General features: G+C 40.4%; 1 protein-coding gene across 2 annotated transcripts; it reads left to right on the forward strand.

Moving 5' to 3' along the window:
* The first annotated feature begins 2,688 nt into the window (after positions 1–2,688).
* On the forward strand, positions 2,689–14,072 carry LOC115046475 (tumor necrosis factor receptor superfamily member 14-like). Of its 2 annotated transcripts, none has more exons than XM_029506874.1 (9): positions 2,689–2,884; positions 3,004–3,091; positions 4,856–4,978; positions 9,629–9,722; positions 9,861–9,986; positions 10,264–10,419; positions 11,399–11,486; positions 11,572–11,663; positions 11,817–14,072. In XM_029506874.1, exons 3-9 carry the CDS (start codon positions 4,937–4,939, stop codon positions 11,876–11,878), a joined length of 660 nt encoding a protein of 219 aa, XP_029362734.1. In that variant the 5' UTR covers positions 2,689–2,884; positions 3,004–3,091; positions 4,856–4,936; the 3' UTR covers positions 11,879–14,072. The 2 variants fall into 2 exon arrangements, with proteins under 2 accessions (XP_029362734.1, XP_029362735.1); XM_029506875.1 differs by having other exon boundaries at positions 11,572–11,639.
* Positions 14,073–15,670: the final 1,598 nt, after the last annotated feature.

Consider the following 15,670-nt stretch of genomic DNA (forward strand, 5'->3'; position numbering starts at 1 on the left):
CAACTGGATGCTGCAGTGGATGTATTTATCAAACTTTTAATTCCAGTCATAGAGAAACATGTACCTGTAAGAAAATTTACTGTTTCAAGTGCTTCTTGGAATGGTGAGGTGAACAAATTTGTGAAATAAAGTGATTAAACAAAAGGGTAACAATTAATTGTCATCTGGTCGGCAGTCATATTGCAGAATAAGGAGTTATGACTTAACAGAAGAGAAAGAAAACAAAATTGTATTATGCAAATAAGAGAAATTATATCAAGAATGATAGCCAGTGCAGAAAGATTATATTATTCTCTATAGACCACATTCTATTCATGCAGTTCTATGCGTTTGCAACAACACATCATCCAAATCACATGATTTGCTACTGCGCTAAACTTCCACTCTAGAAACAAGCCACTGAACCAATCATAACATTTCTCAGAGTGTAGTGGGAAGCCCTGGCTGAAGAAGAAAGCAGGTGAGTCACTAAAAACAATTCTAGGTCTATTATCGTGGTACTGTTTGATTTCTCAGTGCCTTATTTAACAGTTCTTCAGATATAATTGTGTTGAATTTTTATATCATAGTTAATTTTAAGTATCATTTCATCCATCCATCCATCTTCTACTGCTTTTCCGTTTCCGGTGTGCTGCAGCCAATCCCAGCTCACACTGGGTGAGGGGCAGGGTACACCCTGGACAGGTCACCAGTCCATCACAGGGCCAACACACAGAGACAGACAGAGACCAACAACCACTCACACTCAGACTCAGACCAACAGACCCTTCAGAGTCACTGGTTAACCCAAACATGATGTCTTTGGATGGTGGGAGGAAACCCAGGCAGACACAGGGAGAACATGCAGATTCCTCACAGAAAGGAGGTTGGGCTGGGATTGGCTCCAACATGCAGAAACAGAAGATGAATGACACTGTACATTGTATTTGTGTCTCTCGCAGTGCAGTGTGTGAGTGCCCTGCTGCTGAACCAGGAGTGAGACACAAAAGTCTCATTAGTTCGCACCGCACAGGATATTGCGAGAGGAAGACAGGAGTCAGTATTTATTTATTTGCCAGCACTCAAATTATAAATTAAATTATAAATTAAAAATAAATAAATAATAGCAAAACCTTGCAGCCCTGGACCCAGTTTTCATGCTCTTCCATTGAAAAAACAACAACCCCCGCCCTGAACCTGTCCTGCAGTGCACTGTGGAAGAGTGGGATGGGATGAACAGAGTTATCGGTGCGCATCTCAGGAGTGGATCCTCCTGACAGCCGTCGGGATTGAGTGTGTAATGGCATACTTTCTGGAGCCTTTAAAGTGATAGCGCCACCTTGTGGTAGTTCGTTGTCTAAACCGTCCTTCTGCAAAGTCTTTTCCTATTGGTCAGTTGGGATCACATGTCTTCAGTCTACAGTTGCCAGGTCCGCTTGTTGTTCTGTGAAGTCGCTTGCAAATATCGTCAGTCGCGGGTTGTGGGTTTTTGGGCTTGTTTTTTTTAAAGTGTGGTTGCTTATTTGGGCTGATTCTCTCCCAGCTCTCCACAACCACAATAAAGCCAAACGCAGTTTTTACCTTTTCCCTCAAGGATCTGTCACAAGGCTTATCTGGTTGACTGTCTTAAAGCAAAATGAGCCAATGTCAAAGTGAGCTGAAGAGAGCCACTTACAGGCTGTCACACGTCAGTCAGAGCTGTCGATCATCTCGGTGAACTCACTGGATCTACATCGACTGATAAAGAAGTCAAAATGCTAAAACCACAAACCAGAGTAATGGTGCAACTGACCCATGCATGTCCGAAGACCTGCTGAGTTATCGGGAGGTGCGCAGTGTGGCATCCCGGCCAATGCATGGTCGGACTGCGACTGATGTTTCACAGCCTTTATTTCTATAATCTTCATCCCTTACGTCAACACTTTAAACACCGCAAGAGAGAAAAAGAGCAAAAATACTTTTCTTATCCTATACACACGAAATGAAATCAGCTGCTACATCAGTTACACAATCATGAACTATTAACCTTCGTCTCCTTTCTTCTAAACTAACACAACAGCTACGATAACTAATTAACGTTCCTCTAGCCAAAACACAACGTAATTACATTATATCAATTCAAGAAGCGCACCGCATTTAAACTCGACAACGAAACATGACACAAAACAATATCAAACCTTGTGCCCATATCAGCCAGGAGCTTATTTATCATGACATCAACAATATCTTTCAACACTTTATACAACTTTAGTTCTTCAGACACACTTGTGCGAAGCCGGTGCGGTAGAGTGAAACACCCGGAAGTTGCGCTCACAAGCGAGTAGCCTTTCAAATAAAAGTCCCGTTTTTGTGAATAAATAAATAATAACGTTGCCTTTAAAGAATACTCTCAAAATGGAAATATCTATACGCATAAAACGACACATTTATGTAGATGGACATCTTAATAAGGTCATTTACACCCAGTATTCCCTTATAAAGATATTATTTTTGTCTTGCAAACAATATATATAAATATACTATATATATATATATATACTATAAATTGCCCCTCTCTTACACAACGTGGTAAGTTTAAGCCACTGGTTCGGCTTTTTATTTTCCTAGTCGCTTTTTTGTGCTTCTTTCATTAGAGCTGATTGCTTGTTTCTCTCGCAAGATCTGGCAACGTGCAGTTAGGCTCATTTCCTCATTTTCTCATTTTCTTCACGTGTGCATCTTGTAGAGATTATGATTGCAAGTTATTTCTACTGTACTTAGTGCAAATCGGCATATAAATAATTTGGAATTTATAAGCTTGGATGTAAAATGCGTTGTGACAGTTTAATTTGCTAAGGTTAAAAATGCAAGGTGTGATGAAGTTTATGGCATTAAAAATTTCACTCCAGCCATCTACCCAAGCTTGGTAAAGTTAAGCTTTTTATGCATTAGCGAAGAAAAGAGAGCATACAGTTTCATCTTCTTCCGGTGACTTTGCCTATTTATAACACACACTCACAGTTCTGTGACTTCCTCTGCTTGCAGCTGCAACTGAAAACTGAAAGCGTGGTCAGTGTTCTGACTCCATTTTTACTGGACTGACAAGAAGGAGGGAATCTGAAGGTTGAGGACGGTGAGTGGTAAAATAATTAGGTCAAGGACTCTGTGTCAGTTTTTCACTGTGGAGCAATCTCAAATCTGGCCTGGTGTAATTTTTTTGCCCGCAAGATCATACCGAATATGTATTAGAGCTGACTCACCAGTCTATAGCACATGCAGCACTAAGACTTCAAGTCCCTGAATGCTAATGCTGACTTCATCCTACAGTAATTATAGTAAATACCAAAAACCAACGTCAAAATTGCACATGAAGACCCACACACATTGTAATTTCAGCTGGAAAGTTGGAAGATTTTTATGATATCCGAGATGAGATAAATGTTCACCTTACAACATGGCGGAGAGCAACAAAAGCATTGTGAATGTTAAAGTGTCAGGTTTAAGCCACCTAGAACATTATTAAACACACAGGGAAGAAAGACAAAGGACAACAGCGCTCATTTTACTTGCAAGGAGAACAGACAGAGATGTGCTCAGTTACATTCTCTACCTGCTGTGAAGTATCTCTTCTGTTCTCCCCATTTTTATTTCCTTAGGGTGGTCCCTAGTTACAAGACGTTGCAGCTCTAAAGGTGGGAACACACAGCTGCAACGTAGTGAATGAATAGACGCTTGTTGTATGATTTAAGTTCAAGTTACGTCACAAGGAACACAAGAAATACATTGAGGAGTTAGTTTATAGACGAAGTAATCTCGCTTCGACATCCTCCCTTTCTTCATAAATCTTCTTTGAAGGTCGTTGCTTATCTTCTGAGGTATGACCTCTGCTCCTGCTAGTAAAAACACAAGTTTCTGCATTCTTGCAGGGTTAGTAAAAGTTGAGCAGTACTGTGATAATCACTTTATGTACATTTATTCTAACATAAAGTAAAGTTAAAAGTTCTCTGCTGATGTTAGTTTATTAGTTTGTAGCCTACATACTGCTGTAAGCTTATGGAACTGTAATACCATCGCCATTTAAACTTGGTGTTGTTGTTTTTTAAATACCACATTGTCTGGAATTACGTGATTTTATTTGTTCTGTTGTGTTCGCCAGTGACACCGTGATATGCTGGGTGTCCGCCATGTGTCACTTCACTACGTCAACAAAAGCACTTGAACACAATGCACTTGTAATTTCCACTTCACAAATGGAAAGGATCATCCCTAACCCCAGTGTAGTGACAAAGTGTCAAAGTGTGAGTCTGTGGGTGCTGCACAGTTTCCATGTTTCCTCTGACACACTGTCCCAACTCTGTGCCCAAGCTGCTCAAATGCTCTCTGGGTCATTCCTACTATTCGGTGCTATTTGAGTCCCCATGACATAATATGGTATACTTTGTGCAAAAATATACTAATAATGCTTTTAAAAAGCTCATGTTACATTGCTATCTCTCCTCTACCACAAAACACAATGTTATGCACATAGCATTAATTTAATTTAAAATAATTACCCCAATTTTAACACAAGTGGGCTAAACTGCCCTGCTCAACTTTATTAAAAAAATTATGTAACAGAAAGAGATAGGTTTTTGTTTAAAGCAGTAACAGATGAAACAGACACAGCAGAGCAACGGCTACAAGCAACAGCTAGAAGTTTCCATGTGAAAAGGTTCAACATTACATATCTGGAGAGGAGGGAAAAGATGAATAGTTGCAGTCAAATTTTCAATAAATGTTGAATTTGGCCCATAACTTTGTCCCACTGTGAATTTGAGTTTGACACCCCTGCTGTGGAGGCATGAAGACTTCCATTTGCACCAGGTTGGGATGATCATGATTTACTTTTTGTTTCCAGATTATCTCCTCCTGTTCTGGAGCTCAGATCTCGGTGAGTTGAGGTCTGCAGCTCCTGAAAACTGCCAGCCTGCCATTGAAGATGATTCCTAGAAGAAACACTGTAACAGCTGCATCTTTGTTGGTAAAGTAGTTTATTGCTGCATATGAATGGAAACGTGGAACTTCGAGTCTGTTAAACCTGAAATGAAGGATGCTCTGGGCTTTTCAGTTTCACAGAGGGAGCTAACTCAAACCAGAGAAAGATTGATAGCTCAAGCCTGTTTCACGAAGAGGGGAGACTTAACCTCTCGGTCAGTTACCATAGTAACATATGCTGTGAAACTAACCTGGTAGGGAACAGGTTTTTCTCAAGAAAACTGGAGTTTCTCTCTGACTCCACCCCTTTTCTGCCACACGCAGTATTTGATTTCCTCATTTGTTCAGTCAGCAGGCGAGGTTTGGCGTAGCATAATTCTGCCGTCTGTTATTAAAAAACTAAATCAGTCTGTAGGCCAATATCAGAAGTCCATCAGGTGACTGTTTACACTAACATGGCGTGTCCTTTTGATAACGATCCCATGGATGAAGGTGCAGCATTACTGCCCGGAGAATTAAATATTCTCTCTTAAAATAGCATTTCCAGACAATTCTCTTTTTGAGCAGTACCGTTTCACGACACAGTCCACCATCTACGTACACAACCTAATCCGTCCTTATTTGCAACATTACCAACCATAGTCATGCTTTCACATCGCAGCAGAAATTGTGTGTTTTGCAGCCTTTCTTTGCAAATAGGAGTTTTTTGTAAAACGTCGGAGATGCAGAGCACTTGAGTATGCCATAATCACTTCAGAGATTAAGTCACTGCCACAGCAGTCAAATAAAGACATAATACACATTTAATGTGGTCTTCTTTATTTCCTACAAATACAAGAGCTAGTCTAGTTAATATTCCAATAGTTAACATAATTCACCTGTGACCTGCACACACCTCTAACTTGTGCTCCAGTATTTCAATTTCTAGATCTGCCCTCCTAATCTGACCGTCCAAGTATTGCATTTCTTTGTCATTTTTTTATTCTTTTTTTAGCAGGTGAATTTTGCAAACCTTTACTGGTGAATGGGAATAGATAAGGAGGACATTAAATTATATAGTTGTACATGAATTTCACAGAATGAACCTTTGATGTTTACTTAACATCCTGAACAAGTTGAGGGATCCTCCAGCAGGATTGCACCTAAATTAAATAAATGAATAGGCTACCATTGAAGCAGTTTTCCCCTGTAATATTACTGTGATTGCAACTTTTGCAGCTGCAGCAGTGTTGTACTTCTTTCTGCAAACATGTTCAAACTTGTTGTATGAGCGCATTATTCTCTCTATATTTGTTCACGTGGTTAACTCTAGGTGAAACTACTCAGAGTTGATCAAACTAACTCAAATCTGTTGTTCTGGGACAGAAAACTCAGAGTAGATCAATTCAGAGTTCAGGGTTAGACTCAGAGTTTGTTGAACCTGCTTTGGGAAATGGACCCCAGAAGGATTGTTTGGCACAGGGCTTTAAGTATGGACTGTGATGGGAAAAAAAGAGCAACATAAAAAAAAACAAACTTGTTGATATTTTCAGGTTCGAGCAGTTGATTGAGTTCACCTACCAATGGAATGAGAGTAACGCAGCTTTCCCTCTCAACCAACATCACTAGCCAATCAGAAGTAGGGTGGGGGTGGGTCTTGGAAAACTGGGTTGAAATCCAGCAGCAGGTGATGCTGCATTCTAAACAACTTGGGAAAATTAGCTAGGAGTTGTCAAACTTGGAAATGAGTGCTTCCAAAACAATCATAAATGGCTGCTGTGCATATTTTAGTGTTCAGCAAATGGTAAAAATATGCCAAAATTATTTTTTCTCTTCCAAGTTAACCTGTAGCGTTAAGCGTGAATCAGACATTTCTGAGTTGGAATATATAAGACTGAAGCCTTGGTCACCCATTCTGCCTTTGCTTGACAAATAAAACTAAAATGCATCAAAATTTTGCTTCTTTTCCTGACACTCATTTTCAATTCCCACCTGTTTCCAGCGTCTGTGTGTGGGTATGCTGGTGACTGCTAGTGACTCTCTTTGTGCTGTGTGTAGCCCCTTCCACTCCTGTTTAGTGCTCATGTAGCTGACCAATCAAGTGTGGCTTGAACAGAAAAAAAAGAAGGAAAAAAAAAAATAAGCGAGTCCGAGCCAGGCATGATCCGGTTCCTGTCGTTCATTTCAGAGAGCTGTATCGTTTGCGACCAACACACCACTAATGGAGAGTAAGTTTGTGAAGCCACGGAAAAGGGGTAGAAATAAGTATTATGGCAGGGTGTACAATTTCTCCATGAGCATTCACAACAACAATGGAGGTAATTATTAGAGAGTCCAGGTGGGTTGTAGGTGGAGAGAGGCAGCAGTAAGTATCTCAGTAAGCAGAGGGAGATTAAGTGATCGAAAGTTTGTAATAGATGAAGAGGCAATTCCAATAATTAGGGAAAAACCAGTAAAGAGTCTAGGTAGGTGGTACAAGGCAGATTTGCATGACGGAGAGCAGGTAGTGCAGTTTCAGAAGGCTGTTGCTGAGGGACTGGATAGAATAGATAAATCAGGACTTCCAGGAAAGTTGAAGCTGTGATGTTTGCACTTTGGATTATTTCCCTGGTTGATGTGGCTACTGTCGGTATATGAGATTCCAATATCTGCTGCTGAGAAAATGAAAAGACTAGTAAGCTTTTACATTAGGAAGTGGCTCTGTGTTCCGAGATGTTTAAGTACTGTGGCACTGTATGGGAAAGGCATACTTCAGCTCCCAGTATCTAGTCTAGTGGAGGAGTTTAAATGTACTAAGGTTAGGACAGAGCTCCTCTTATCTGGGAGTAAAGATGTGGTAGTTAGTAAGCTGGTTCCAAACCCAACCAAGGGGAAAAAATGGAATCCAAGAATGGCAGTGCAGGAAGCGAAAGCAACTCTTAGGCATACAGAGATTGTGTGTAATATATAAATAGGCCGGGGAGGCTTGGGGCTTGGTCCAGGCAAACTGGTGTGGAGTAGAGCAGGTCCCAAAGAGAAGAGAAAGCTAGTTGTAGAGCAGGTTCGTAGACAGGAGGAAATATGAAGGAGTGCTAGGGCAGTGGCTCAGGCTAAGCAGATTTTTGATAGGGGCAACATAAGATGTCTTGCCAACTCCCCAGAACCTAAAACTCTGGGTAAATGGAGACCCGGTATGTTCGTTGTGTTCAGGTACTGCAACTCTACAGCACATCTTGTCAGGTTAGTCTGTCACAAGGACGGTATATGTGTCATCATAACCAAGTTTTAAAAAGCTTAGCTGCAGGCATTGAAGATATACGGAGGCAGGCAAATTTAGGAAGGTCTAAGACAAAGAGAGTGGCAATTCAGTTTGTTCAAGAAGGAAGGAAAGTTAATAAAGATAACAAGGAGGTAAGGCAGCTTAGAGGATGCTAGTGACTGGGAGATACAGGTGGATTTAGGAGGAAAGCTTGTTGTTCCCCAGGAAATAGCCTGTACAAAGCTAATGCCTGATATAATTTTGTGGTCTAGGAATAGAAAGAGAGTATATTTCATAGAGCTGACTGTGCCGTGGGAGGATTCAGTTGTCCAAGCGTTTGAAAGAAAAAGCTCAGGTATGCAGATCTAGGTAATGGTGCTGAGCAGCGAGGATGGAAGGTTAGGATTTGTCCAGTGGAAGTAGGATGTAGAGGGTTTGTAGCCAGATCTGCTGTTTTGTTTTTTGTTGAAGGAGTTAGGGGGAAAGGGACAGAGGGTGAGGAATATAGTGAAGGAAATGTCAGATGAGGCAGTAAGATCCAGACAGTGGATTTGGATTAGAAGAAGTAATAATAGCTGGGGCCCAGCAGGGGGAGCGCTTAAGATAGACAGACTCTAGGAAGAAGCAGAGGAATAAATCTAGGAAGAGGAAGTGCATTTAAGTGGAGGGTGTGGCCTGTTTGAGCCTCTTTGAGACCAGGCGGTTAGTCCAGGTGAGGACCAGGGTCTGTATCCCCACCCCGCTTTCACTAGTGCAGTTGGTGAGAGGTCAGAGTAGTTGATGGTAGTGCTGTTTGAGATTGACATAGGCAGGGCAAAAGTTTGTTGTTAGGGAGCAGTGATAGTTTGAAATTTATTGTTAGTTTTAGGGAGTTAATCACTGAGTCTGGTCCATGTTTTGTTGCACAAGTTTCCTGTGTTTACTTTAAAAAAGAATAAAATAGTTTCCTGAGCATCACAGTTTGTTGTGTAGCAGCAGACCCATCAGGGTGTCAACACTGAGTCCAGTCCACGACCAAAACCACCTACAGTGGACACATTGATTTCCCCAGATGTCAGTCCAGTCCAGCATCCAGATCCATGGAGACTCCATCTCACAACTTCTACAATTTAAAGGATCTGCTGCTAACATCTTGGTCCAGATCGCACAGCTCAGATTTAGAGGTCAAGAGAAGTCCAGATCACTAAGGTCAGGACTTTTTTGGAGGCAAAATCGTGTCGAATCTTAAGACCAAATTTGAAGAAAGACTCTCAAGTCTCCCTTTGGTCATTTCAGTGTTGAGTCATCTTCTGAAATCTGTTTCTCCTTCTTCCTCTCAGATCTGCATCCTGTCTTGCCATCATCTTCTCCCCTCACGGATCTCCTCTCTTCCCCCATCAGTGTCCTCCTTCACTCTCCTTCCCTCCTTTTCCAGTTGTCTTTCTCCACCTCATTGTCAGACTTCACTGACCAGAAAAAAAATTGTCTCATCCTTCACAGCTATTGATGATCGGATTCTTCAGAGGAAATAGTCTGTCATGTCATCCAGCAGAATATGAAATAAAAGACGAATGTTGTCCTAAATGTCAACCTGGTAAGATCCACCTGAACAGTGACGGGACATTTTCTTTTTTTTTTTTGGACACTTTTAGTAATGAAAATGAAACTGAACTGAACTTTTCAGTTCAGTTTCATTTTACCCTAACCCATTAAATATTAATCTCTCCAACAGGAACTCATGTTAAAAAAGATTGCACAGAGTTCATGAGTACGTCCTGTCAGACCTGCTCTAATGGAACCTTCATGAGTCAAATCACTGGACTTAAATATTGTCTTCCCTGCACAAACTGTGACACAGGTACATTTCTCTTTCTCATTATTACAAGGGGACTGTGTGAAGAGAAAATTGTTAGAGATAAGTTCGACAGTGTCAGCAAGGATATATTCATTGTGTTTAATGCACATAAGTGACTTCACATTGATGAAACCTGACTGCAGCCACAAAAACCTCACAACCTCGTGAATTCAAAGAGTTGAGAAACTCTTGCATGTCTAGTCAGAATGGAATTAGTGCTGTCCAGTAGATTAGAAACAGGTTTAGTATCTCCATGTGTAATCTCTGTGTGTTTTGACAGGTTCTGGTGTGAAGGTTAAGAGGTCATGCACAAAAACATTGGATGCAATTTGTGAACCACTGGAAGGATTCTACTGTATAGACACCAAAGAAGACAGCTGTGTGGCAGCAGAGAAACACTCGGAATGTAAACCAGGACAATACATCATCACAAAAGGTTGGCTTCTCTCTTATGATTTTTATAAAAGGCTCGTTTTAGAGCAGTTAGTTGAGGTCCTTTTGGATGATCAACTGGCTGACTAAAACTATGGAGACTGGATTATTAGTTATGAGCACTACATGACCCACAGTTGAAATCAGACTTGCGTGTAAATGTATCAGCTCATATTTTGTGAGAGGGGATACTGCTGAATACATTTCTATAAAATATTTGACTATGTGGCTATGTGTGTGTGGCTTTAGGAGATATAAGCCGAACAAACCAATTTTGTCTTCGAAAATCACTTCATGTTTTTATGTCATTGCCATGATTTTGATAATATATTAAACTCTCCAAAGGATAGACTGCAGTTTCTGAAATTTCTTGATGGACTAGTTTATAGACAGGATTGTATGAACATGAACATCCATCCACTGCATTTTCCATCTCGGGATTGCAGGGCTGCTGGAGCCAATCCCAGCTCACATCAGGCGAGGGTCGGGGTACACCCTGGACAGGTCACCAGTCCATCACAGGGCCAACACACAGAGACCAACAACCACTCACACTCACACCTAAGGTCAATTTAGATTCACCAGTTAACCTAAACATGATGTCTTTGGACGGTGAGAGGAAACCAGAGTACCCAGAGGTGTCAGGTGGAGGAGGTTCCCCTTTTTGCACCTGGGTTCACTCTCATCAGCTCTGACAGGAGGAAACCCAGGCACTGAAGGCACTGAAGCTAATACCATTCAGATTATTACAGTGTTGTGTCAAACAGAAACTGCTTGGATTATGAACCAATTTGTCTTGTTCTGCTCTTCTGAGAAAAGATCTGAATGTTCGATCCAACAAGAATCAACAGTCATATTGGGACAGTTATTGAATGTTTTAAAAAGGAATCACATATTGCTGAGTAGAAATCAGATACATCTGGTGACGTGTCATATGATGTGTACGCTAGTAACAACTGAATATGTATGATTGCATTTTACAGGAACAGCCTCCAAGGATACTTTGTGCTCTGATTGCAGTCATGGAACTTTCTCAGATGGGACATTAACATCTTGTCGACCACAAACAAAGTAAGACGCACACGGTTTCTCACAAATACAGTGAATTTGTAGTTTCTGCGCATTTTCCTATGAAACTTTCCCTCTATCTTTCCAGATGTGATGCAGAAAACCATCTGATAAAACCAGGAACTGCTGCCGCTGATGCTGAATGTGTAGGAAACGGTAGTTTGACCGCAGCTATGATCAGTGTGTTTTTATTATTAATTCTTGGAGTTGCACTTTTCTTTTTTCTCTACAGGAAGAAATACTTGTCTGACAGAAATGTCTCTTTGAGCTGACATCACTGTGAAATCAGAAAAACTGCACAAGGTGTTTAAATGAATCTCTTTCTGTCCTCAGTGGAAGAGACTGGCTGGGGACCAACAGTTGAATTGACAACTGATGAGAAACCAACCTTGTAAAGAGCTGCTGCTCAACATTCTGGATCTGAAATACCTAGGAACTCGATAGTATGAAGTTCTCTTGGAAGTCAAATGAAGCCAATGAGCGAGTCAGACTTAAAGCAACTCATATAGACATAAAGACCCTGATGACCTGCAACTTTTAACTTCTGAACTTCCAACTGTAGCACTTCACAAAAACAAAAACTTTTTTTATTAACGAAAAAGAATAATCAACTCATGATATTGTGCATAAACTCATAATCAAAACGAACATTGTAATCAAAGAAAATAGCGGTCAACAAAATATGGCGACCCTGCTCACCCTCTTTTTCTCTGACCACACAGGTGAACAGGTGTCTATATTAACGCCACATCCCCGCCCAAATCCATATGGCCTACTTCCCTCATCAACGTGATCACAAAAAAAAAAAACAACTAAATAATAAATAATATATTTATATATATATATATCTGTCACTCGGTGACTTTCAGGTATTGCAGCCATAACCTCTTGTTTGTTGCTCCTGTTGACACAAATCCAGTGTGTGTCCTCCTCCACAACAAAGACACACCCTCCTTGCAGCTTGAAGTTGTTCCTTCTCTTTGGTTCTGGGCTGAGTTTTATCTTCTACAGGAGCTACAGTGGTGGCAAAGTTTGTTCTTTTAATTCCAGCATGAGGCTGTTGCTTGAGTTTATTTTAAGATTTTCATTTCTCTCTCAGTAAAATTGGTGATGTCACCAAATGTAAGTCTCTGGTTCCGCCTCTCCTGCAGCTCACAGACTACAGTTCTCCACTTGTCTCTGAATTTGTAAGGCAACTTCCTTATAATGGCGAGTACATTGGCACCCCTTCCATGGCATTAAAACATCCTACATCCTCTGTTTTGATGGGAGGCCATGAAAGAGCCCTTTCCATATATGCAGCGGATAATTTCTGCTCATTCCCAAAATTCTCTCTCGGTAGAGCTTTAGCCTTGACATAGCCCCTCTCTCAGTCAAAATGCTTACAGCTTTTAACCAGTTTCTTAGGGTGACCTCTAGTGTACTGCTCCAGGAAATAGAATCTGTCCACTGTAGCTCTCAGCGTTTCTTTCCACACCATTCTGAAATGCTTTAATAAATGCTTGATATTTTAATGGCTCACCATCAAAGTTTGGGACTTCTTTCTGGCAACAATGAGAGGTGTTGCTGTTGTATCAATATCTTCATCCAATTTTAGCTGCTCTTTCTTTCTCTTCAGCTGTTCCTCCTGCTCCTCCAATTCATGTTTGTCCTTCAATAATTTCTGTCTTGCCATTAATGCTGCCAGGTCAGCCTCAGTTTCAAGATGTGCAGAAGAAGCGGTAGAAACAGCAGACTTATCTCCAGTAGTTTTTGTTTCTAGGAACTAGGAAAAGAGCTCACATCTCTCCAGTGTTAGCTGCTCTTCATTGGCTGCCAGTAAAATACAGAATGGAATTTAAAATCTTTCTGTTCACATATAAAGCTCTTCGTAGTCAGGTCTAAAAAAACAATCAAATAATCCTGGAGCTCTTGTGAAGCATGTCAATCTCAATGTTTGTTATTCTCTCCCTGTATGCATATAAAACGACATTTTTCTTTCGTATAGTTTGTCTTTATCTTCTCTCTTTCGCTCCTCATCAGACAGGTGGTGAATTACCTCTGCTCCATGTTCCTGCTCAACAACAGCTGATGCAATCATGTTATTACTTGAGTGGAACCTCTTCCAGTCACATTTTAATTTGCTAATCGTCCCACAGGTCTCAATTTCTTTACAGAATATGAAGCTTTCACAGCGTTTATTAAGTCTTAAATCGAATGGCTGCATGTCTGACAACAGATCTTGGCCAGCTGCCACAGTCAATAATAATCCAGGCCAGGAGCTGCAGTCTATAATGTGGAGGCAGAGGTAAGAATAGGCATCAGCCATGAGCAGTCATATCAGCATCTTATTCTATTCTTTTTAGTTCTGCTATCATTCTGTCTCCACCCCCTCAATCAACCCAACCGGTCGAGGCAGATGGCCGCCCCCCCTGAGCCTGGTTCTGCCCGAGGTTTCTGCCTCTTAAAGGAAGTTTTTCCTTGCCACTGTCGCCAAGTGCTTGCTCATGGGGGGATGCGTTGGGACTTTAACAATAAAGAATTTGATCTGGGCCTGCTATGTCTAAAGTACTTTGATGCAATAAAATGATGCTTTTTTACTAAATTTGATTTATTTGTTTTGCCTTGTGACTGATGCCAGACTCATTTAGAAGTTTACTTAAAAAAAACTATTTCCACAGTAATTCTTTCTCTTATGTATAAATAAAGTATAAAGTTAAGTATGACACAAAACATGAAACATTTTTACATTTTTAAACAGCACCTTTATTTGCTAACATTGGTGCAAGATACATTTCAAAAGAGTATTATTGTGTGCTCTGATCTGAGACAAACATTTCTAAATACAAAGCATCAGAGTTCAAATGTTGCATCTCAGAGGGGCTTGACAAGAACATTAAAGAAAATGTCAAATGAAATGCCTAAAAGTATCACTTTAAAGTGAACTAACAAGTGCAATAAGTACCATAAAGTGCAATTACTGCAAAAAAAACAAAACAACGTGCAGTCAGAAACATGTCACTCCTAAGATATTTTAAAGTTAACTCAACAAGTGTATGTAACCGTTCACAATGTCCTAACTAGTTTTCTTACTAGCCACAAAGTATTTCCTCTGAACCACAAGTTAAAGGCAGTATGTTCAGAAACAGTCATCTCATGATACAAGTTTGTTGTGCAAACCCAGACTTTGGGAGGCATCTTCAGGATGTCAAGCTCAAGAAAGAGCTTCTGAAACACTTCAAATGTTTATTTCAACTTTGGTGGGTAGCTCAAGTTCATTGCATAGATAAAGCCCATGAGCAGAAGGAAAGCCTTTGCCACACTTTTACAATCAAGGAATGAAATGAAGTTTTAATCACCACAAAAACATTCACATCATTCACAATCAAAATTTTATGACACAAATGAACTCATTTACCTTAATAAGGCACTATATTTTTAAACAGCTTTCCAATATTATTTCTTTTTAACACTTCATGTTAATTGGAATATATTCCACTTTTAAACATGCATACTTGTAACACTTACTTTAATATATTTAAACATTTAAATTAACTGTATTGCCATCGCTGGTTTAAATAAACATGCAAGTTTTAATAATCAAATGTAAATGAATCAGTGAGAGAATGTTCTCATAACATACTGACTTCAGTCTGTCAACTGTGCCATCAAGCTTTATTAGCAAACTGCATTTGACGTTACTGCAGTGTAGCAACTTTGCCTGGGTTAGCATAACGTCTAACGCCATTAGCCTCGAATGATCTTATAAACATTTTAAACCAATTACAAATGATCTATTCTTTGGCACATCAGCGCTAAAAAGTGAGGGAAAGTGTCTCCTCACGTTCAGTATCACACACTCTGAACAGTCATCACACTGCAGTCCTGTTTACTTGTGCTCAGAAATGTGTCCGTAAATATCCAAGTCCAAAGTGGTCCACTGAAGCGGGAAGAGCTAGCTAGCAGGCTGAGCTATTCTAAATCTGACATTAGCTGACGAGCCAGTGGAAAACAAAGTGTTCATTCAGCATATAACCTACCCCAAGGCTCCACATCCATTAACTGTCTCTTCAAATGAACACCCAAATAACCCTCCAGCTGAAGTGTGTCTCCAGAAGTCCTGATGTTGCTGCGAAGCATCTGAAGTCAAAATTACACGCTCTGACGTCACACACTGAGCATGTGCAAGGCTGCAAGCTTACCTTAGA

This window comes from Echeneis naucrates, chromosome 7 (assembly GCF_900963305.1).
Source record: "Echeneis naucrates chromosome 7, fEcheNa1.1, whole genome shotgun sequence".
Taxonomy (NCBI): Eukaryota; Metazoa; Chordata; class Actinopteri; order Carangiformes; family Echeneidae; genus Echeneis; species Echeneis naucrates.